The sequence below is a fragment of the Triticum aestivum genome, chromosome 3A (genome assembly GCF_018294505.1).
Source record: "Triticum aestivum cultivar Chinese Spring chromosome 3A, IWGSC CS RefSeq v2.1, whole genome shotgun sequence".
NCBI lineage: Eukaryota > Viridiplantae > Streptophyta > Magnoliopsida > Poales > Poaceae > Triticum > Triticum aestivum.
Window position 1 is genome coordinate 700909350 of NC_057800.1, and position 24922 is coordinate 700934271.

At 47.6% G+C, this 24922-nt stretch overlaps 1 protein-coding gene and 1 pseudogene across 1 annotated transcript; both read right to left on the minus strand.

The window, feature by feature from the left end:
* Window positions 1-2788: 2788 nt before the first annotated feature.
* On the minus strand, window positions 2789-9120 carry LOC123057203 (L-type lectin-domain containing receptor kinase IX.1-like; annotated as a pseudogene).
* Window positions 9121-20914: 11794 nt separating this feature from the next.
* On the minus strand, window positions 20915-22972 carry LOC123063336 (F-box/LRR-repeat protein At2g43260). Its single transcript, XM_044487095.1, has 2 exons — window positions 21632-22972; window positions 20915-21474 (listed from the first exon to the last, which is right to left on the minus strand). Exon 1 carries the CDS (start codon window positions 22875-22877, stop codon window positions 21732-21734), a length of 1146 nt encoding a protein of 381 aa, XP_044343030.1. The 5' UTR covers window positions 22878-22972; the 3' UTR covers window positions 20915-21474; window positions 21632-21731.
* Window positions 22973-24922: the final 1950 nt, after the last annotated feature.

Below are 24922 nucleotides of genomic sequence, written 5' to 3' on the forward strand. Positions count from 1 at the left end.
CATCATAAGATCCAACTATCATAACAAAGCTCGCGATACATTAAGATCGTACCACCTCAAGAACACGAGAGAGAGATCAAACACATAGCTACTGGTAATACCCTCAGCCCCGAGGGTGAACTACCCCCTCCTCGTCATGGAGAGTGCTGGGATGATGAAGATGGCCACCGGAGAGGGATTCCCCCCTCCGGCAGGGTGCCGGAACAGGTCTAGATTGGTTTTCGGTGGCTACGGAGGCTTCTGGCGGCGGAACTCCCGATCTATTCTGCTTCTCGATGTTTTTAGGGTATATGGACATATATAGACGAAAGAAGTCGGTCAGGGGAACCACGAGGGGCCCACGAGGGTGGGGGCGTGCCTAGGAGGGTAGGGCGCACCTCCCTGCCTCGTGGCTTCCTCGAAGCTTCCCTGACGTCTACTATAGGTCTCCTGGATTGCTTCCGTTTCAAAAATAACTCTCCCCAAGGTTTCATTCCGTTTGGACTCTGTTTGATATTCCTTTTATTTGAAACACTGAAATAGGCAAGAAAACAACAATTTGGGTTGGGCCTCCGGTTAATAGGTTAGTCCTAAAAATAATATAAAAGTGTTTAGTAAAGCCCATAAACATCCAAAACAGATAATATAATAGCATGAATACTTCATAAATTATAGATACGTTGGAGACGTATCACCTAACAAAGGATAACCATCTACGGCTTTCTCACTTCGGACTAGAGGATATCCGGGCCAGGCACGAAGTTTGGATCGCAATCGGCCTGCCTCCGGATTCACTAGAGGTGGCAGAGGAGGAAGGGCACTAGTAGAAAATAGGACTTTGGTCACAGCGCAATATACACATTAGTCCCGGTTGCATTACAAAACCAGGACTAATGTGAGCATTAGTCCCGGTTCGAGTGGCTAAAGGCATTAGTCCCGGTTCATATGGGCCCTTTAGTCCCGGTTTGAGACACGAACCGGGACTAAAGCACATCGCACCCTTTAGTCCCGGTTTGTGTCTCAAACCGGGACTAAAGGGCACCATTTCTCAAACTCTACCCCCCTCCCCCCGTTGTATCGCGATTTTAGTTTTCAAAAAAACAAAAGAAAATGATAAAAACTTCAAAAAATAAAATCCTTCGATATGTAATTATATTACTACATCTACTAGTTAGGAAAATTAAAAAACTTAAATTTGGACATGTTTTGCAAAAAAGTGTTATGAAAAAGTAAAACGGCTATAGCTTTTGCATACGATGTCGGAAAAAACGTATAATATATCAAAATGTTCAGCACGAAAATCCGCATCTACGACCTGTTTGCAAATTTTTAGAATCCTCAAATTCTTAAAGGAAAAAAATGCTCAAATTTTAGTTTTTCTGAATTTTGGTTAAATCAGGTTAAACTATGCTCAAACTACTTATTAAAGAAGTATTAGTGTTACTAAATAATTATTCAAGAATATTACTGTTACTAAATAATTATTTCATTTTTTTGAATTTTGGTCAAATCTGATCAAACTGTGGTCAAACAATGGTCAAACTACTTATTCAAGAAATATTAGTGTTACTAAATAATTATTGTTTTTTAGAATAATAGTTTCAAACTCAAACAGTGAAACGTGTGACTTCATGCATGCTTAAGCTAAACTCCTGAGGGTTAATACGATTGACATCTTACTATTGTTAGGAAAACAACAAGTGCAGACTTGAAAACGAGGGGGGATAGAACCCGGAAGTTAAGCGTGCTCAGGCTGGAGTAGTGAGAGGATGGGTGATCGGCCGGGAAGTTGGATGATTTGGAATGATGAGGGGTGATTAGAGATTAGAGGTTAAATTGAGCAGTGATGAGGGGTGATTAGAGATTAAATTGTAAAATAATTCAGAAATTTGAAAATAAAAAAATAAAAAAAAAATCGTAAAATTTCCTTTAGTCCCGGTTGGACAGCGGCCACGTGAAGGGCCTTTAGTCCCGGTTCGTAACAGAACCGGGACTAAAGGGAGGAGGGAGGGGGGGGGGGCGACTTTAGTACCGACCCTTTAGTCCCGCTTTCAGGACCGGGACTAAATGCCCTCTAGAACCGGGACTAATGCGCCTTTTTCTACTAGTGAAGGCCAAAAGCGAGGCTAATCCGGTGCCTCCGGCTGCAGCCTTCGCCATGGGCGACGCGCTGGAGGAGTTCGAGGTGGCTCAAGTGTAGGAGCCGGTGGAGTAGGAGCCCATCCTCGAAGCCATCCAGTCCGAGACGAAGGTGGAGGCCAACCGCCGCATCCTCCGCGAGGCGGACACGGAGTTCAAGGAGATCTTTGGCGACGAGGAGGAAAGGAGGAGGAGGAGCCGCCAATGACCATGAGGCCAACCGCTCTGGCATGAACTTCACCAACATCTTCAACGAGGAGAACGCATGCCGTTGCATGTTTTTTGTATGGATCATGATATGGATACTATGGTTGTGGGAGACCAAATATGGGGTGACCGGTCACTGTCCGTGGACGCGCCCCGCCGCGTGTGCGACATTCGACAACTCGAGATAGCTATGTGTGATTGTACACGATGCTTAAAACGATGATAGTGGCATTTGGAAACGTATTTTAGGGACCAGCAAAAACTGAAGTTAAACAAAAACATATATATGTGGGGTCTTAGATAAACCTACATGTGGAGTAGAATATACATGTGAGACAACAGAATGCAATCAATACTATACGTACGTAGAACTTAAACAACAATGTCTTGATAAATTCTATGGGCAGGTTTGTGCAGGCATCATAATAAGCTGCAACAGCGAGGCTGCATCAATTAAATCTCGTCATCTGCCACTGCTGGCCCAGGACACATCGCTGCAAACAACATTGGTCGACGACGAGCTGTAGCCATGTGATCCAGGGGAGACGTCGGGCGGCGGCCGTGACAGGGCCGGCAGCGCCACGTCCTCGGACTGCAGGGCGCTCATGGCCTGCTCGACGGACGACCGCGCGCTGGGGCGCGGGTGCGTGCACCAGAGCCCGACGAGCAGTGTGCGGCACGGTTGCCACCTGCAGCCGTGCCCGTCGTCGTGCTGCTCGTCTCCCTTGAGCCTCCCATCCACCGCTTGGACGACGGCGCCCTTCTCATGCAGCTCCCAGATCCACTTGAGCAGCGGGATGGCCTTGTCAGATGATTGTTCCGCCTCCATCTGCGGCCGCTGGCCCGACACAATCTCCAGCAGGACGATGCCGAAGCTGTAGACGTCGGACTCAGCGCTCGGCCGACGCATGCGGATGAACTCCGGGTCTATGTATCCCAAGGTGCCCATGACTGCTCGTCCGAGGCCCGGCTCCATGCTCCACCAGTCTCGTCAGCCCGAAATCCGCTAGTTTGGTGCCGCGTGACGAGTCGAAAAGTATGTTGCTGGGCTTGATATCGCCATGCAGCACGCACTGATCCTACTTCGTGTGGAGATAGCGCAGTGCAGATCCCAGACCAAGGATAATCTTGTATCTGCATCCGTGCGTGTTATTAATTCAACCAAAAGAATATGGGCACTACTCTACGCCGGCGCACCGGCGGAACGGTTTGGCCGGTTGACCTGCTCACCTTTTGGTGGCTCTGGTGGTCAAATCGCAACAAGCTAAGGGAGGGGGAGCTGCCGACGCCGGGCAAGGAGATTGCTAGGAGGACCAGAAGCAATGTCCTCGAGTATATCGAAATCCTTAGCCCTCAACTGGAGAAGAAAGTGGTGGACAAATGGAGCCCTCCTGCGGGTGATATGGTGAAAATTAACATTGATGGTTCTTTTCTCCCAGGGACAAACCAAGCAGGCTGGGGCGTGGTGGCGAGAACTTCAGAAGGCAAGATCATCCGTGCCCGTGCTGGCTGCCAGGCAAATGTCAATGATCCATTTGTAGCTGAAGCTTTTGCAATGTCTCAGGCCGTCTCGCTTGCTGCCGATCTTGGTCTTATTCGGGTGGAATTCCAGACGGATTCGCAACTGCTATTCGAAGCACCTGTAATGCAGAAGGCGGGTTCGTCGGCATATGCAGCAGTGATAGAGGACACTAAATACCGGTTGAAATTGTGGTTTTCCTATCATGTAATTTCCGTCTGTAGGCGCGCTGCTAACACTGTAGCCCACGAGTTAGCCGCAGTCGGTCGTCTGTATGACCCGAACCTATATGTTGAATGGGAGGATGATGTACCAACCTGTGTGGCTGAATGTGCAATGGGCGATCTGCCCAAGCACCGTTAAATTATAAAGCTATTGCTTTGCCTTTAAAAAAAATTGCTAGCCATCAAATGTGTCTCCTCGCTTTTTCCTTCTCAACCGCCTTCCTGAAAAAACTGCAGGGCTGCACATCGGAGCGAGAGGACACTGCAGCGCTGTCAACCCCTACGAGCGACCGAGTCCGAAGCACCGCCACACACCCCGGGCTCGCCGCCGCTCGCCACCCTCACACAACCTTCTCATCACGCTTTGAAAAAAATTGACCCATGGAGCTTAGTTTGTAGCACGACTCCTCACCGGTTCCAGCATGAAAAATCCTCATCCGCGGGTTGCAGCCTCGCAACTGCTGTGGCGTCGTCGTCGTCGTCCCCGGGCAGCCGTTCGTCATCACAGCAGTGCTATCGGAGTCGCCGCGGGTCGCAGCTCGCCAAGAATGGACATAGCAAAAAAAAATTGCCAGTCAGAGCAAAAATCACGATGCATGCAGCAAAAATCATGTCGCCGCCATGAATTATTACAGCTCTGCCGTGAATGGACGTAGCAAAATAATTCGTCGGACGTAGCAAAAATCCATGACAGTTGCAACAAAAAATCGTCGTCATTGTCGCGGGGTCGCAACTCAGAGCATCTCCAGCCGCACCCCCAACAAGCCCCCCCCCCTCCCGGGAGATTTTTTTGGCCGCCGGCGCCGAAAAATCGGCCCAGTCGCACCCTCAAAGGCCCTTTTTCGCCGGCTTGGGCCGAAATTAGCGCCGGCTGACCCAGGCCAAACCCGGCGCGTTGGGGGAGGGGGTGCTTGGGGCGCCAGCCGAATCATTTTTGGCGCGAAAATCGGTGGGCCCTCCTTGGCAGCGACTCGGCTGTTCTCGTTGCTTCGTCGTCCTCATCACCTCGGTTTCCCACGGGGAATCAATGCCAAAGCTGCCGCCTCTGCCTGGCTCGTCAGGCCGAAGGTGGAGTCCAGCCTCCCCGCGGAGTACGAGTCCATAGCCCGGTCTGGCTTCTCCGACGAGGCCGCCCTAAAGTGGGCGCGGGACGACTACCTCCGCGACGAGATGGTCCGGCAATGCCAAACCCTGCAGGAGATAACCGCCCGCCAGCGTGGGCGCGAGGACGAGAACGGCGTGGTGATCCTCGACAGCGACGAGGACGAGGACGCCCCCGGACCGTCCAACCCACCCCGCGTCGGCGACCCTAGGCAGGGGAGCAGCAGGGACGACGGCTGCGGAGGAGGCGACGACGACGACGATGGCGACTACACGCAGTTCTACAGGCTCATCGGCATGTAGAGCTTCAGGACGGCGGGCGGCGAGGAACGGCGAGGGCGACGGCGGGTCTAGTAGTGTCTTTTTTTTGTAAAATATTTGATGAACTCGCTGAAGTTTGGTTAAATTTGCGCCTTGTTTGTGCGAATATGGGACCGGATTTTGTTAAAAAAAACAAAATGCAACATAGGGGCGGCGACTGGGGAGCATCACATCCCAACACGCGGTTTAGCACCAGTTCACCCCCAGGCGGTGATTTTACGCGCCTCCTGGGGGGTTAATGGCTGGAGATGCTCTCAGCCATGAATGAATGTAGCAAAAAAACCTAACCGGTTGTAGCAAAATCTGGTGATGGTGGCAGCAAAAATCATCGTCTCCGTTTGATTCCAGCAAAAATGTTTATCAGTTGTAGCATCCCTCATCACCGGATGTAGCATCTCGCGCAGCGGTTGCAGCATTCGATAAAAACGGTGAAGCTCTGTATCACTGTATGGGCACATCCATGGTGATTGTTGCATCGATGTCTCCAGTGCGTCGTGCACGGCCTCTATGCAGATGTCCCCGCCGTTGTCTTCTCCACCCCCGCTGTAGCTCGCCCTACCAGCAAGGGCTCGTCATGCCTGCACGCTGCGTGTGGCGGCGGAGATGCATATAAGGAGCAGTTGCCCCGTGTTGTGGGGAAGAAGAAGACGACGTGAAGAAAACGATTTGATTGAGGAGCGTTCTCACGACCCACGATCGAGAGCGATCGTAAGGCTAGCGAGCACCCGGCCCAATCTTGGGCCGGCAGTCCGGCCACAAACGTTTACCAAATAACATCTATCGACGTACTACTGATCAATTATTTTGTTGCGTACGTGCGTGCGTATCTCTGTGGCCAAGTAAAGGCATGTACAATAATTAAGAAGATAGTTTTATCTTAAGTTTTGCATGTAATTTAGAGATGACAAAAAAAAATGTCTACAATAGGTCATCTCTTAGCCTTATCTTTAATAACTAGCAATTCCTAAAAATGTGATAAGACATATTGTGCTAAGAGATCATCTCTTGTCTTATCTTAAATAAGAGAAGACAAGCCTTCTCTTATGAGTTCTCTCTCCTTCACCTTATTATTTATCCTACGTAGCACTCCTAAGATAACATCATTGTACATGCCCTAAGCAGCAGAGTGGTGATGTATATGTGTCGGTCAAGGCTGCCTTCCGACACAAGTTCGTAGACGAGCAAGAGCCCTCTGCGGCTATCGCTCCAGCCCAGTAGCTGCACGAGGTTCCGGTGCCGCAGCCGGCTGATGATCTTCACCTCCGAGTCGAACTCTCTCCTACCCTCCCATGTATTCACTGGTGTCAATTGACACCAGTGCCTTCTGGCTTTTCAGCTAATAGTATTAACAAAAACTATATGACCCCAGCGCAAAAATTCCATTGACCCCAGCCCAGCAGCAGACCAGCTAATCCCTAAAGCCTTAGCCCATAAAATCCATTAAGTTCCAAAAGAAATCAACAGCCTGCGGCAGCAAACAACAATACAAGGCCAGGCCCAATGCGTACGCACTATGTATCAATTAATCGATGTACGCTATCCGGCTGCTATACGCGTACGCGAACAGACAGACGCCCTCGTCTCTTCGCCTCCTCATTTCGAACCCTAATTCCGCAGCCGCCGCAGCGAATCGGCGACGAACAACGGCGAACTCAACACCGTTTCATCGGGTGAATGTTGACATCGGCTGACCGTCCGCCAGTGCATAATCTTTAATTTGCAAGTGTTGGCTCTTCCAATCCCAGGTAATTTGCATCTTCTCTCTCGCCTCTCGATCTCTAGACTGTCTACAGACTACGATTCTACAGGTGCATTGCTTTCATGATGGCTATTGGCTAAGTAATTTTTTTAGTTTATTTTCTTTGATTTGCCCAGGACCAAGAAGATATGGATAATTTTTTGTTGAAAAGGAAACGACCAGCACTAGATAGTAATGTGGCAGGGCCTTCAAGGCCAGTTAGACCAGCACTTGATTTGCTATGTGGAGAAAGACATATTTTCTACAATAACGAATGACGATGTGATTGATCTATTTAAGAAGATGAAAGATCGAGAAGGAAAGTTATGAAATGTGAGTCTCGTATCACTTTTTTTTCCTTAACGATACTTATTTTTTGCACTATTTCTTTCTTACTATTGTTGTGAATATAATATGTTCTTTTGTTCATCCTTTACAGAAAGTTACGAATGAAACGTTCCAAAGTCATTCTTTTGCCTATTATTTCCGGAATATGTAAAGAAGTGTTATTTTATGACTTTGCTCAGCCAATACTCGCTACTCGGTATGATTTTTTTAGATGTAATAATAATATCACCTACATATTGTTGCTTTTTATATCGCTCTCGGCCATTATCTATGTTGTTGCACCACTATAATTTCTGCTAGCGGCTTAGCCTGGGAAGCGGTTGACACCAATACCCATTTTTTCTAGCTTCGTCCCTGCCTACCCTGCGCAGACGATTCCATGGAGAGTTTATGGCTAACTACGGGGCGATCTTGGTCGCTAAGGCTGCCTCGATAGACGTTGCCGAAGCCCCCTCGCCCGAGCTTCTCCTCGTCGGCGAAGTCCTTGGTTGCAGCGGCGAGCTCGCCGTAGCGGTACCATCTGGGGCCTACCCCTCTCTCGAACTCTGCTTGCTCATGCTCCTCGTCGTCGGAATCATGTAGCCTCTGCCACATGCGTCGCCGACGGACTAGGATGACAGCGACGGCGCAGAGCAACGCAACAAAAGCTACTACTGCGGATGACACTATCACGGCCACTAGTCGTCGCCATCGTGAACTGGTACCGGCGCGATCTAGAGTGGAGGTAAACGACCAAGACAGAACCTGATGCAGCTCGATGCACATACCCGTTGCCGCCGAGAAGCCAACCGCAACGTCCTGGGGCAAGGCCGTGGTCATGTCCACCGTCCATTTTACGTTGTACGGCTCGTCGCCCTCCATCTGGAGACGGGCGGCGAGAACACCCGTCTCGGCGTCGTAGCTGACCTCGGCGGCCATGATGGCGTCATCGGTGATCATGCTCCTGGTCACGTTCGTGTAGGCCTTGGACTTGATGGAGTTGACGTCTATACCAACACGACTGTTGCTCGCGTCGAAGTCACCGAGGACGGTGTCGAACTCCACCGCCACCACGCGGTCGTCGCCGGTGGTGCTGATGTTGTTGCTGTCATTGAAGAGAGCGAGGTTCTTGCCATAGCTGTTGGGGGGAGCTTCGACGGGTAGGGCGACAGGAAGAAAGCCATGCCGTCGCCCTTACATCGGTCGCGCAGCTGGACCTGGTTCATCTCGCTTTCAGGCCTGATCTGGAACGTGAAGTTGGAGGAGAAGCTGGCCACCTCACCGGTGGCCTTGTCCCAGAGCGGCACCGGACGCGTGTATGACGCCCGGCCCACGCTAAAGAAGTCGTGGATCTCGTTCCTCGTGAGCTCGATCACGCCGGAGTCCATGAGCGTGTCATGCTCGCACCTGAGCTCCGTGTTGCAGAGGTCCCCGGAGGTGGAGAAGTTGAAGCTAAAGGAGAGCGCGGTAGCGAGAGGTGCACTACTGGTTACCAACAGCAGCGAGTAGCAGAGAGAGATGGGCACGGAGAGAAGAGGTTGGTGAGGGCTCCATATTGCAGCCATTGTTGCTGTTTGGATCGGGAATGGGAACTGGGGAGACGGGAAGCGATGGATTACCTAGCTTTGGTTTTAATGGCACCTCGCCCGGCCAGTTTCAGGAGTTGCATTGCACCACGCAGGAAATTTGCCTGAAAGTTATGTTTACATCAATCACCTTTTCTTTTGGTAGTGATTGACTAATACACATATCATAAAACTGTGCTACCAGCTACAATACCAAATACACATAGTACATAACGATATGTTTTAGGGAAATTATCCTAATCAACCGGCTGATCCAGCAATTGCATCCGCTGCCTCCGTCATCGGACACGTGTCCCTGGCAAACAATTATAGCATCGCACGGTCATATCCTTATCTACTCTTTTTGGTTCTCATCCACTCGTTACTTTCCCCACCGAACGCAACTCCGGCGTCTTCCTCAATCTGTCTCGCGTTTTCTCTCTCACAGCATTGCTCCGCGTACTGACGCACCACGCCAAGCTGGTCGTTGCTCCCGCTTTGTCGCGTGCCGCCGCCACCGCAAGGACTGCTGCAGGCCACAACTCTTTTTGTTTCTGAGATCTCCATCCATGGCGCTCTAAACGTCGCCGTCGCCCGTCGAGCTGCAAGTCCTTCTCTCCTGATTGTCCTCTCCAACTACTCCTCTCCCCGCCTCCCTATGCCCGCATGGGTTCTGCTGCAGAAATTTAAATGCGGCAGAGATCTTATTTTAATTTTTGTAACAAGGGACTTGTTGCAGAAAATAGGACGCAACGGGAGATGTTGTTGTAATTTTGACAACAAGGATCTTGTTGCAGAAAATTAGACGCGTGAAAGATGTACAGAAAATTAGACGCTTGTTTCTGCAACTCGACTGTTGTTTCAGGAAATTTATAAAAGATGAGGTTTCGCAACAAGGTCTTGTTGCAGGAAATCAGAGAAGACTAGATCTTGCAACAAGAGCATTGTTGCAGGAAATTAGAGAGGAGGATTGAACGGCTCGCGTCACGCATTGAATGGCTCGCGAGACGCTTGTTTCTGCAACTTAATCGTTGTTTCAGTAATTAGTGGGTCGGGGGAGGAGACCGAGCCGCGCGCCAGAATAGATCGGACGGCTACGCGCGCGTACATCGAACAGCCGTCGAGGTGGCGGATGTGTCATACAGATCATCTGGCGGACGCATAGCGTCTCCCTATGTTTTATATAAAAAAAATCTTACGAGATGACTAATTTGGTGTTCTAGACGGCAATATATATATTTCTGTATATTTGATCAAACTTAATGAATTTTGAGTTAGGATAAAGCTAAAGCTTAAATGGTTTAGAACAAAGAGAGCATCTCTTCTATATGCCTCCTAGTTTTGAATTTTCATTTTCTATCTATGTTATGTTGGTGCCTCGGTTTCCACTATTCAATATCCTACTAAAAAACCCGTTAAAGGCGACAGAGGCGGTGGCCATGCTTACAGGACGTCAGCGGGATAGATCGGTTCATCGTGCACTAGTAGAGGAGATTCGCAGCATGGCTAGTCTCGCTACTAGGGAAATCTCTTTTATTCACTGTAGCCGTTCTCAGAATATTGTTAGTCATGAGCTGGCCGTTTATGGCCATAACACCCCGCGTACAGCACTATGGCTTGCTGCCGGTATGGACTTTGTTGTAAACCTGGTTGCGGCTGAAGCCCCCGTGAGCTTAATGGAGATTTCTTTTCACCCCGAAAAAAAAACCCGTTAAAGGAGACAGAGAGAACTCGATCATCTTTTCTCAAGAGACAACCGATGCACACAAACAAGCATAACATAGTAGGTCTAATCCAACTCGCTGTGTACAACGGCAAATAATCATAAATACTGAAATGGATGGGAGGATCAATACAAATCCAATAGTATGGCCAACTTTGATATTGATAGCAACATCCTTGTCATGAAAAATTGGACCAAATTTTCCGGAGAAAATTTCAAAGCTTTTAATGGTCTGATTCAAGGGCAAGTCTAGTTGGGACACTCCCCACCATTGCCATATGGTGTGGCATCTTTTAGTGGTCATTTTCCTCCAAAAAGAGATTGGATGCATGCAGAATTGAACACATCAGCATGAATTGCTAAATCCAAAATGATTTAGGTAATCTGATTAGCGATTCATCTTCACCATTGTGTTCATCTCAATGAGGGTTTGAAAACAACATCTCATGTTGTTATGTTTTGACAAAAAAATCGTCATCATCATTTGCCAAATTATAGAACCATGGTTGTCACATTAACAGAAACAATTGAGGCAATAATATTGTCCATGGGTATTAGAGAAAAATAAGAACACATTTGGTGGTTTAGTGGGACCCAAACTTTATCGTAGTGAGATAGATGGAGAGCTGACATTTTTATCCATTAGTATTTTGGTCATATAACATTGTAAACGGACTTTGAGCTAATAGTTATGGCGTCTAGTGGCACTTTTTAGCATGCGCCTAACAGAGGGGTGGCATTTTCGAGCAGTTGAAACTTTTAATGGCAAAAACGAGTAGTGGGACGGAACTAGTGGCATAAATGATAAAACCCTTTTTAATTAGAGAATATGCATGTATGGTGGTGGTCCGATAACAAAATCTTATGCATTTGCGTTAACTACAATAAGCTGCATTTTGGGCCCATCCCAAATTTGTTTACAACTAATACATAATATAAAAGTTAAATTGACATCACTCGAACAAACTTAACATTTGGATCCTCAATTTATCCGTGTTTAGGATCCGTCCCACATCCTTGTAGTTCAGACCGATCAATTTAGCCCGCTGTACTACAATTTAATTAAGCACATGACGCCTTTTTTTAGAGAAAAACACATGACGCCTTTACTTGATAAAAGCCCAAAAAACAAGCAATAAATACTGAAAATGGATGGGAAATTCTTAGTGGCCAAACATCATGATGCCTATATATATATATATGATCGACAAGCTTGGCCAACCTGGAAATTCTTAGCAACATCCTTGTCATTTGTAAAATGGACCGGGTAGATTTCAAAGCTCTATTTAATGTTTGATTTGATATTCGTACGTGGACCGGTCATTCAGTCCTTAAATATTAGCAGGCCTATTGCTGTGTCGAAATAGTCCAAAATAGAAGATGTAAAAGAAAATTGATGTCCAGCGATTGCTTAGTAAGCATGTCAACCAGAGATGACTGGTACCAGCCTACCACTGGTTTCTTTTCTAAAAGGAGAGTCAGAGGAAGAAAGCAAACTTGACACCTTGAACCATCTAAGGGCATGAACAATGGAGGCATCATCATACCACTGCCCCAGCATTTCACATAGATAAAAATAACTAAAGCCACAGTTTAGTTTTATCTCCATCCAATGGAAGCAGCAGTATTGTTGCCAGGTTCAACAGCTCTTTCTTTTTATATACAATACAGTAGTTGTGGTCCTGTTGGTTGCTGTCCTATCCTTCCTTATTGGCTGCCGCAATACCTTTGTCAGGGAAGAACCAGCCTCCTCTGCAGGATCCCGTCTAGCTCTGCAAGCACTACCTTTTGGCATGCAAAACTATCCGAGCCGAGGTGGCATGCTGGAGCACCCGTCCATCCTGGCGCGTTGGCCATGCCCTAACTGAATGAAATGCTTTTTTAGGTGTTAAACAACGAATTGACGATTACAGTGGCCAGATGGTAGGTTCGAGTTTTCATGGGTTAGCTGAAGATCAAACTTACCAGGTCCCAAAGAAGAAGCCACCAAACGCAGCACACACAAGAACCAGGGTGTGATGACCCTGGAGAGGAAATCACAGAAGAGGGAATGAGATGCAGATAGAGAGACAGGAGATGAGATTCAGAACTCTGTACTCATTTCATTCATGCCATAACAGAGGGGATGTCCCTTCCCCGGGCTCCCTTGCAGGTGGGTGCACTGACATGTCCAGAAAACTTATGTAAGTATCCGAATCTAAATATCCCACTTAGAAATGGCAATTGCGCCATCTGTTGGAATGTTTGATACGCAAAGCGCATCTTAAGCTTGTAGGCTACAGCTGTGCTACAGGGTTAGACCATTCTTGGAACGTGCACACAAGGGAGCCTTCCAAAATAGATGAAACATCGCTGCATTCATGCCCATTTCTTGAGAGAACAAGTCAAGGCACACCAAATTAACAAAAGGAAAGGCTAGAGAGAAAACATGAAACCTTATTGGATCAACATTTGTCAGTCATCGAGATCACTATCCTCACAATTGAAAGAAGATTTGTCGGCGGCTTATTAGCAGAAGCTGGAAGGCCAGTTGATAATCTAGGACATTGATGTCGTAGCTCAGAAGCTGCAGACGAAGCACTCCTTCAGAGAATCAGAACTATCAGCCTCAAGATGAAAAAAAAGCTTCAGAAGAGGAAACCTAAACAACTAGGGTATGATTTCCTTTCTCAAAAGAACTAGTGTATGCTTCAGATATTAACTGAAATTGATGATTTCGCTGGCAAGCATTGCAAAAAGTTTTTAAAAAATTCCTTACTGAGCTGAAGATCCAACTTACCACTACCCGAAGAAGCCACCAAACCTAGGCCCCTAAGAAACAGGGCCACCCAGGAACCCAGACCCTCCAGGAGGCATTGGACCCCCATGGATGTACCTGTACCTGCCGCTCCATGTATGATCCTCACCCACTGGTCAGTCTTGTCGATGTTCCATGTTGCAGCTGCTATTCTCAACTCCCTGCCTACTATTGCCTTGCATTATCAGTACAAATGTGAGTTCTTGATTCTCCGGCCAGTGATCATTCTACACAATTTAATTTCATGCTATGGCATGATCTAATGTTAGTGTAATCAACACCTGTATCCTCGGAACAACATATAAATGTGTGCTAAAATAGAACACCTTTCGAGCAAAAATATGTGAAAAGGCTGAATCTACAAAATCCATCTAGAAACAGCGACCAATTGTGTCTGAATCATTTTTATAAGCAACACAAATCTTAAGTTCTTAGCAGCCATGGCGAGCTGCAAAGCACAGCCAAAGTTCCCAACAGCAGTTGTGTTACCAATTTTGTTATACCATTCTGCAGCAGTGTCCAGAAAATCCAACAACAAACAAGCTACAAAAGGAAATATTAGACTCATAGACTCCAAGGAGCACTATAAGAAATAGATGAACATTATAAGTCCTCCTGCAGCATAGAGTTGTTCCACAGGCAACGGGTAAGCAAATGTAAAACCCGTTTCTTGCCTAGAACAAGGTGTTGCAGAATTACCGTAGAACAATGAGGCACGTCATATAATCATAGATTTAGTTGCAGAGCTGAATATAGAAAAAGGGGAAAGGTTGAGCTGACATTCTCTACTGCAGAAAGATACTACCTCTGTAACTTTTTATAAGACGTTTTTAGAGTCTATGACAGTGTCAAAAAACGCCTTATATTAAGTTACAGAGGGAGTAGCATCAAGCTAAGCAGTGGAGCATTATGTACATATCATGTCCTAATTAAGATAGCTAACAGTAATCCCATCACAGAAGATAACACCTAGAGTCTTGCTCAGAACAAATCAAGGCATAACCAAAATAATAACAACCTATAAAACAGGAACCCTTTCTTAGCAATGCATACGATACGATAGGCTCAAATGTCATGCAGTTCATCAGCGCCTTGTGTGGTCTGCTGCAAGGCCAGTTCAGAATCCCGGATGCTGATGGTGTAGCTTGACAGAAGCTGGACGATCGTGAAAGGACGGTTGCCAATGAGGAGAAAATGCTTGTCCCGCTTCACAAAATCGGCAGCTTCCGAGATCCTCTCAGCTTTCCGGTCCTTGATATTGTACTTCCAGATGTGAGCAGACGACCCGTGGTGTTCGGTGTAGTAGATACAGTTTGCCTCAATCAATGGGAACATATCAGCATCCACAACAAGGCACCTATGATGACCAATGAAGATGGCATGGTTCAAGATGCTCTTCACATACAAAAGCTCGCCGCTCTCGAATCTTAAAACCTGGAAGAAATGTTGTCCCTTGATGGCGACCAGCTTCTGTCCACGGAATTCCATTGGGAAACACCGGGCATCGTTTGCAAGTCCCATCTCAGTAGGATCATCGGAGAAAAACTTCAACAGATCAACGCAAAGCGACTGCCCCACTTCGTAGATCTTGAGAGCCATGCCAGTTGTTCTGAGTAAATCCCACCAAGGACCAACCAAACCAGCTCCGGCCGCCCTCCGGAAAAAACTATAAACCAAAAGCGCGCACTCTAGGTCTAGGGTGTCAAAACTGCTGTGAGGACTGGTCATGTAGTACATCTTGCAACACGAGTGGCAGTACAATGTGAGCAAGGGCGAAGAGAAGTCAAAGCAGACGGCAGCGGTGACCTGAACCTCGAGCGGCACAGTCGCCGCCGTGAAACGGATGATCTCACCGGTGAGAGGGTTGAAGACACAAGCCGCGTGAGGAGGGCTCCTGTCGGCCAGGACGAATAAACCATGGGGACTGGTGGTGACGACATAGTAGTCACGGAGCAGCGGGAGCTCCTTGTGGAGGAACCGGCCGGTGGCGGTGTTGACCAAGAGGCGGCGCGTGTCACTCTCGAAGACCTCGTCGAGGACGATCCATAGGCGAGGCCGGAACCGGGAATCAGAGATGCTGTTCCTGGGATCGTCAGTGGCGGAGCGCCAGTTGTGGCAGACGGCGCGCAGATCCATGTACCAATCTAGGTCGTTGGTGGCGAGGAATGAGTCGGCGATGTGACCCCAAAGTTTTAAATAGCGCGCTAAGCATCTTAGCGGCGGACCTCTTCGAAACGCTATAGCGTGCTATAGCGGAGCTATAGCGCGCTATTTAAAATGTTTGTTCATTTGTTTGGACCAAAGTCTCTTAGCGTAAGACCCTTTGTAAACGCTATAGCGTGCTATAGCGGAGTTATAGCGGGCTATTTAAAACAGTGTGTGACCCACGATGTCGTACGGGAGCGAGGACCAGTCTGCAGTCGCCGTGGCCAGAAGGACTGGTGAGGTTTCCAGGCAACCGGGGTCCTTCTTCCACCTCTTGGCTGGCGGAAGAACTTCAGCGGGCGCGGTTGCCATTGCTGCACACTCTATCTATTCCGGATCAACCAATGCCCTAATCCTCGCTGGGGTAGAAGGGGCAGGGCATTGCGAGTGAGGGAAAAGGACGGAACTTTGAAACAATCGATCAAGAAATCAAGAACCAGGCAAGAAATCAGTTACCAGGTCAGTAGATTAGTAGACCAGCGGCAACGGAGTGGATCAAATCGAGGAAGCACGGAGGAACGGACCAAACGGATCTGGGAGGAAAATGAGGAGGAAGATGGAGTATTTTTTTTCAGTTTTGCTAAAGCATTTTTCTCCCGGAATCAATTTATAAAAAATCTTACGTAAGGTTGTTGGGCTCCCGTCGCGAACGCGTTCATCTTCGTCCGTTTCGCTGTACGAATCTCTTCAGTTTTCTCCCAAACAGTCCGCTCAGTCTCTCTCATTTCCCCTCTCGCTTTCTTCTGATTGGGGCGATTCCGCGGCTAAAGGCTCGCATGTCGGTGTCGGTCGCCGGAAGTCGTCGCCGTGTCGCCCTCGACTCCGCCGCACCGGCACTGTTCAACTGCGTGAGGATGAGGTACGCTCACTTTCCCCTCCCCTCCGCCCGCATCTGCTAGGTGTGTAGTTATCTCCGTTGTATCTGCCCGCAAGATCCTCGAGTTGGTCGTGCGGTGGCAATGGCGAGACAACCGGTTTCGTGCCGGTTGCGTCGTCCTTGGAGTCCGTTTCGTGTTTTGTGATGTTTTTGGCGTTTGCGTCATCACCAGAGGCCCTTTCGTGTTCTTGTGCTATGTTTTGTTGCTCGGTATGCTGACACTGTAGGGTTTGACCACATAGTTTAGTTGGTCGGAGACGCCGATTGCAGTTACGGCCGCCGTAGATCTGTGGAGTTGGGGGTTTCCCGTGTTGTTGCTGCAATTCTAGTCACCGTGCAAAGGAATCAAAGTGTACAATTTGTTCTCATGGACATGACAAATTTTGATTTCAGTCGAGAATTTTTTTTTCGCTCTGTTTCTTCCATTCGTACAAATAGTGCTTTTGGTAGATTTGTGTCCATGGCAAAAATTGCTTGCCGTCCATGGCAAATTTACCAACCCTTTTTTTGGGTGCCACTTTTTCCTTGTGGAATTCTCATGTCATGCTCTCTATTTTCACTCCCACTTCATATTATTTTTGCGAAATGTTAAATAAATATGTTGAATGACATATCGCATGTGCCATGTACAATAGTTATCTAGCCCATGTTCTCCCTTATCTCTCTATTAGTCCCATATTAGGGTTGTTTATAAGGACGTGGGCCATGCATGTTGATCCTAAACCCTAAACCTTAAACCCTAACCCTAATTGTATATATGGCACTAGATGCCCGTAATACAACTGCGTTGCATCAAATCTCGTTCTACGTCATATCAGCCTACCTCACGATCCTGGGTGTTAGAAGAGTAGGCCGCAACAATCTTGGGGCAGTTAGCAGAAGCAGAGGAGGTAGAATTCATGCAGAAGAAGCATTCGTCAAGAGTTAGAATCAGAGGTACATGTCTAAAATAAAAGCTTCAGAAGAAGAAAGGTTATAAAATAGTGTATTCTTTGTGGCTCACATATACTCCGTATATTGCACGTTGATTATTGCTGAAAGGTGTATACTTGAACAACTAACCATCTAACTAAAAATTAGGAGGAGGATTTTGGGGGTAGCTATATTTATGGCTTTATCAACCCTTTATCATTCTTTCAATCATCCGGTCAATGGCTGTGTTGATATGTTGTATCCCGCGATAAGCACGCATTGCATGTGCCACAAAGTAAAGAGTACTGCACCTACACCACCAACCTCTATTTGTGTGCACAATGCTTTCATTATATATACCACACTAACCTTCACTTGCCTGAATAAGGTTCTCTTCTCATATGTACAATTTCATCTTCAACTGAATAGTCATCTAGCTCTATCTTCACATGTTGGTAGCACTAGCTCATTTCATAAAAATAGGTGCTGATCAAAGAGAGGTTCTGAGGAGAATGTGAATTCAAAAGATGTGAGAACACAGGGGAATACGAGACATTTCTCTTCGTCTTGTTAATCTGAATATGGAGCCCAACCTGTCGTGTGTAATGTCGGTATCATATAATTTTCGTTTTCTCCTGGTTGTACATTTTTCCATGGTTTTTCTGATAAAATGTATTTGTGCAACTGAACTAAAATAATGTATGACTATGTGCTCCCAAGGATGTAAGTTATCTCGGTTGAGGTCACTGTATATCCATGTTTTCAAACAATCAAATTTTATGCATGAGTTCCTGGGCATGCAAGCTGGATTAAAAGTTAACTCTCCAGCGGTTAGATCCCATTGTTTTTTTTCGAAATGACAGTTATCCTGCATTCATTAAAAGGAAAAGAGTTGCTCGGTTAATTAGGGAAAACTGAATGAGAACCAGATTGCCCAGTTAATTATGAAGAATCGGGCGAAAACCAACACACGCGCTGAGCGGCACACATAAGAAAGCCCACGCACACCACTACAAAGAGGGCCTCGGCGAGACAGCACACACACACGTCATCGTCATCACTCCTCCCCTAGAGGCATCATCACCATCCCTACACTCTGAGCAAGCAACTCCGACTTCGCCGTAGGCGATCGTCGACTCAACCCACACCGCAGCGAACGCGTTAAGCTGCATGAAGATCTGCACCAAAGCTTAGCCACCTACGGCCAGACAACGCAGCCACTGGCGGAGCTACGTGCTGCAAAAAGAGGCCGTGGCCCGCCCAGCACATAGCAAGTGCAGTAGGATATTTAGACTAGACTAGACCTTGAGTGCAAAACTATTGGGCTTTTCCTTCTATTGGCCCGCCCTTCTTCGCTACTGAAGCTCCGCCAGTGAACACAGCTCCGACTTTGATGGAGAACTCTGAAGAAGCCGACTACCGCAACCATTGCCGCATCGCCGACAACACTCCTACCATAACCGTTGCCATAGAAGTCTGGTCGCCACAATCGCCGCCTTCCCCGAGTCCCGCCCGCGGACACCGAGCTACCAAGACGAAGCCCCCAAGAGAGAATACGACACCAAGGCGCTGCCATTGTCTGATCACAGATCAAGGGTTTCCCCCGGAGAGGCCGAGATGGCCGGATCCGTGCAGGAGGGGTGTGGCAGCAAAACAACGATGCCCCTAGGAAGATCAACGACGCCACAGCCGCCGTCATGGCGCCATCGCTGGTCACGGCTCAAGGCCAGGACAGGGTCTTCACCCAAGCTCCCACACCACCTCAGCCACACATTATCCCACACCGGTGCCAGCGAGCCCACCATCCACCACCACCATCGAAGCTGCCCAACGACGAAGAAGAAGCTTCGAGATCCACCGCAGCCAACCGCACCTCGCGGAGACCATCGACGGCCAACCACCAGAACGAGGTGCCAGATCCATCAATGGCCTTCCTGGCGCACAACCACCGGATGCAGCATGAGCCGCCGTGCCTTGCCAAGCACCATGCCGACGAGAACGGAGAAGCGCCACCCGAAGCCAAGAACCACCATGGTTCCCAACCGCGGCCAAGCAACAGAAGCACCGACGCGCCCCATGCACGCCACCACAACCGCCAAAGACCGGAGCCGCAACACTCGTAGTTGGGGCGCTCTTTGTCGACAACCGGGCCCCTGACCCGCGCATCACTAGGGCGTCCTCACTACGTCTTGTCGTGCCCCTCACGGCCGAAGCCGCCGCCCTCACACCACCGCACCACAAGGCCGACAGTCTCCTCCAGGCATCGCCACACTTCCTCCAGCAACGAAGTGCGCCTGCCGAGCCTCCATGCCCGGCCCCGATCGAGCGCCGCCCACCGCGCCCTGCGCCCGCAACACTCAAGCCGAGTCCATATCGCACCAGGTCGCCGCGAACCCACCGCCGTGCCGCCCCTGCCCCCGGGCCACCAGATCCGTGCCAGCCGGCACCGGAGTCGCGCCAGCGCGCTCGCCAGAGCCTGACAAGCCTTCCTGCAAGATCTGCTCTAGCGCCACGCAGAGACAAGCCCCGCCGCCACCCTCACATTTATCAAACAGGAAAAAAGGAACTCACATGGACGCAGATGCCAATGTGCATGCTACAGAAAACTGAATGTGAGTAGCCTCCAAATGTTGTGGATAGCTGAGCAATTACCAATGTCAGATAATACAGCCAGAAAGAAATGATTGGAGTGAACTTGAGACAATCTGCTTGAGACAGAATTCCTGGTGATGTGCTGCTTGAGGCAATCTGCTTTCGACCAATGGTACTCAAGATGATCTTGCACCGCTCAGAGAGAAAAAAAAATGAACATATGGCTGGTGGTTACAGAGTCTAAAGGGGTGCACAATCTGGGACCTGGGATGAACCATGATACACCTTTCTTCTGCTTATCACTTATCAGTACAAGTTCCATTTCTCGAGCCGATGTTGAGATCAACATCACATGAAACGTTTGATTCCTTGAAATTGTTAGGAGCTAAAGTTAAATGATAAATATAGTTCCAAATGAAGCAACACGAAAGCAGAATTATAATATGTTTCAATACTTAGCCAGAGTTATAATGCAATCTTTCAGTTTAACTAGTGCTCTGAACCCTTGTATACAAAATCGGCTACAACTTGCTAATCAGCAAGGAGGATGATCTGTCTCATTTCATCGTCAGCTAAAACAAAATATAGAAACAGGAAACCCATGTATATTTGCTAAATTCTAGTATTAAGAAGATAGGTGATCTCTGAGAAAGAAGATCTGATAAATGGACAAGTTGATTCTTCAATTAAATAAAAAGAGACAAGAGGCAGGTTGAACTGCTAACAAGCATTGAGTACTAAGAAGGCAACTCTTGCTAAGGGGGGAAAAGTACATTCTTCAGTTTAAGAAAACAGAGATACGAGTCTGAGCAATTGACAGACATTTCAAACGCTGGCCCAAAGGACTTGTATGCATCAACATCAACACTGATATTCTGGGTGTTACTCTTGTACTATATACCATCGAAGTGTAAACTGTAACCCCACAAACGCACACAATTCACCAGTATGTACATTCATCACAGGAAAATAAACTCACACAGACGCGCATACTGCAAAAAACTGAATGTGGGTAGCTGAGCAATCACCAATGGCACATAATACATCCAGAAGCAAACAATTGAACCCCACAAAAAATAGTAATTGGAGGGAGCTTGGCACAATCTGCTTGACACACAATTCCTCGTGATCTCCTGCTTGAGGCAATCTGCTTTCAACCAATGGTACTCATGAATCATGATGGACTTGCACTGCTTACAGATAAAAATGAACATGGCTCGCAGTCCAACGGGGTGCACAATCTTTGACCTGAGCCAGACCATGATAAACCGTTCTTTGGTTTATCAGTACATGTTTTCTCAAGCCGATGTTAAGATTGAACGTCACATGAAGTGTCAATTACTTGAAATGGATAGCAGCTAAAGTGAAATGATAAATATAGTTCCAAAAGATGAAACGAACTGACCCTCAATACTGCAGCTGACGTGGATACGGAGTGAGGCCATAAGAAGCACCATCACAGCCAACAACCCTCAGATGAAAGGATATGTGTATCCACCACATTATCATCTGATGAAAGGCGAGCCGTTCACAACATAACCCTCCAGTGTCGGAAAGAAGGCATGTGAAACTAGACTTTGTTTGAGCCGAAGTCGAGTAGGACGGAGGCCTTTGCGATGGAAACTGGCAACCAACTGGCCTTCCATGCCAACCTGAAGTAGCCAATCATCAAACCGGAGCAGCACGAGCACATCACTGTCCCATGACGTGACAATCACCTCCCAATGATGGTCAAACTTTCCACATTGCAAGCTGATCTCCGCAACCGGAAATTCGACCCGGTACTTTAAGGCCCAGATCTCGGCTTCGTAGTCCTGCATCGCCCAGATTTCAACGCTTGTCCCTTCATAGTTGAGACTAAACATGCCAAGCATGTCACCCATCTCAAACAGGTCCTCGCAGCCAATTACAATCGGACATCGCATCGACCGGAACGACTCAGCAATGGTGTCAAATACCATTACAATGCGGTTCATGTACCAATGCAGGCTACCATGGAACAGGACAGATCCAGCTGAAATGTGTATCAATTCCTGTGTATCAGAGCACCCTATGTACCTTGGCAGCTGGCCGGAGCCTAAAGAGAAGACGTGGGCGCCATCTTGAGCGTCAGGCGCCACCGACCTCCGGAACGGGTGCAGCAGCAATCGGTACTCGCCGGTAGGGCCGTGCCGGTACATCCCCAAGGGCATAAAGCCATTAAGCTGCTGGAGGGGAGCATACTGACGAGTTGCCGGGTTGTAGACGGAGTGCGTGCTGTAGAGGGAGAGGAGGAGGAGCCCATCGCAGGAGTCGTGGAGCACGAGGCCGTGGCCGTAAACGCTGCGAATGCCAGGTCGCGCGCTGTACTGGAGCTGGTCGGCGGCGTCGGCCCCTGCTACGTTGTCCAACGGAATGATGTCTAGGGAATCAACGACGTCGCCGGCGCAGTTGTAGCCGTGGAGGAGGGGGGCGGTGGGCTGGCGGGCGTGGTGGGCGAGGAGGAAGTCGCGGGTGGAGGTGGCAAGGCGCCAGGCGCGGCGGACGGCGCGGCAGCGGAGGAGGGCTTTGGGGGGCAGGCGGACGAGGATCTCCCAGACCACGACCTCATCCGGGAGGCCAGGGAGGAGATGCGTCGCTGCTGCTCGTGCGGCCGCCGGTTGGGAGCTCATCCTGCTCTGCTTGTGTGTGTGTGTGTGTGTGTGTGTGGTAGTGACGGCGGCGGCGGCGGCGGCGGAGTGGTAGGTTTTCCTATCTCGTGGAAACGAACAGAAATGCATTTGGGCTGGGCTTAGCGTACCTCGTTGAGATGAAACCGGCTGGGCCGGGCTCAGGTTCCTTTGCAAACTCTAAATTTACCCAGAAACCTCTATGCTCGAAAAAAAAACCCTTCCTCTCACCGAGGGGTTGTCAAACTTATCTTGCCAATTCTGAAATTTAAATCCTTAAACTGAAACGTGATATCAACCATCGATTGATGTCGATCCAACGGTCTACGTTGCAGAGATTCACGTCTACAATAACCCAACTCCAAAATATTGTATGCATGGTCCCTTCTGAAACAATCCATGGAAGCGGAGTTCATCCCCAGTAACCCGTGTCTGTGTGCATAGCCACCAAAAGACGGACGACGGGTAGCAGCATCCCCACCTCTTCCCCCCGCGCGTGCCACACCAACAACGACTCCACGTGTGTTGCTTCGCATTCGCCGCCCCAACCCTACACCATCGGCTACCGCAACCAGTGGGCAGTGGCTGATTTAGGATTTCACACAGGGGAGGGGGTAGACATTTCTTACAATGCCAAAATTAGCATGACATGTATAGAAGTTACCAAAAACACAATAGAAATAGGTCACACAAAGAAGCCTCGTGCCCCTTCCCTTAATTATGAGGCTTTGTTAGTGCCAGCTCACCACGGCTCAACTGCTATCTTAGGGTTGGATGATCGACACCTTCTTTCCCCTAGGGATTACCATCAACGATGGTATGCCTGGTAAGAACTAGCGAGCAATTTATGATACTGAATAAAAATATATCATGTTCTATATATTATTGTTTTCAAATGTTATAAGAGTTTTAAAAAAATACTTTGTTCAAAAGTAATTAAAAAATATTTTTAACATATACTAAAAAGGTTCTTGTGTGTCAAATAAAATGTTCGTGCAAAAACCCAAAGATATGTCAATAGCTAAAATGTTTTGTACGTAGCTCTTTGCTTTCTTTTGACAACTTTGTCTCTTAGAAAAATATTCATATGTTCAAAACATAATATTGGTATGTCAAATAAATTGATTGCATGACTTTAATTTTTTTTTTGCCAACTACAGAAAAAAAACTCTGCACCATGTACGAAAAATGGCCATGTATGCCAAATAAAGTGTTCATGCAACTTCTAAAGTATGTGTTGACAGATATGAACAATATGTTATTTTACACCAACAAAAATGGTCTTGTGCATCTATAAAATGTTCATGCGACTTGTAAAAATCATTCCAACACACAAAGTGACTTTTTTTCCTTCTTATTTCAAGTACTATGATAAGCTATTGAACTTTACTTCTGAAAAAAGTGTGGCAATCATTCAAAACGTTATTTGTTGCATGCCAAATATGACAAAGTTATTTGTGTTAAAATTATTTCACTTTTCAAAAAATATATACACCTGTGAAAAAATATATTACTTGAACATTTGATAAAACAACATCAACAGACTATGTACTGGTAGAACCCATGAAAAATTAAAGCAATAAGTAGAAGGGGGTAAAGAATGAAAGAAAAAACAAAATAGAGAATAGGAGAAAATATAAACTGAAAAGAGGAGATATCACAAATACTGGAAGGAGCCAAACAAACAAGAAGCATCATCTGGATAGAAGTGGTTGGTCGCCTCCTGCTTATAGTTCTTCAAAGCTTAATACAAATTGCGACGAAAGCCTCCTGAAGGGAACTACGTGCGCAGTTTTGTACTCTGGTCACTACTCAGGGTAATACATAGGTGACACTCGATCGTCAGTGGTGTCTAAATAAGGAGAAGGCTACTAGTTTGATTATGCATAATTTGACTGTAATGGCTGACAAAATAATTATGAAAGAATTGCCCGTCAAGCTTGCTCATCTTCATGTATATTTGTTCTGCAGCAGGACAGGAGCTTCTCAACTCTAGCAAGAGCAGCTCGGCAGAAACAACTGTTGCTAATGATCTACAGAAACACACA

What these genes read in the sequence shown, in the direction of transcription:
- LOC123063336 (XM_044487095.1), bottom strand. Translation starts at nt 22,877, where the DNA reads ATGAGCTCCCAACCGGCGGCCGCACGAGCAGCAGCGACGCATCTCCTC.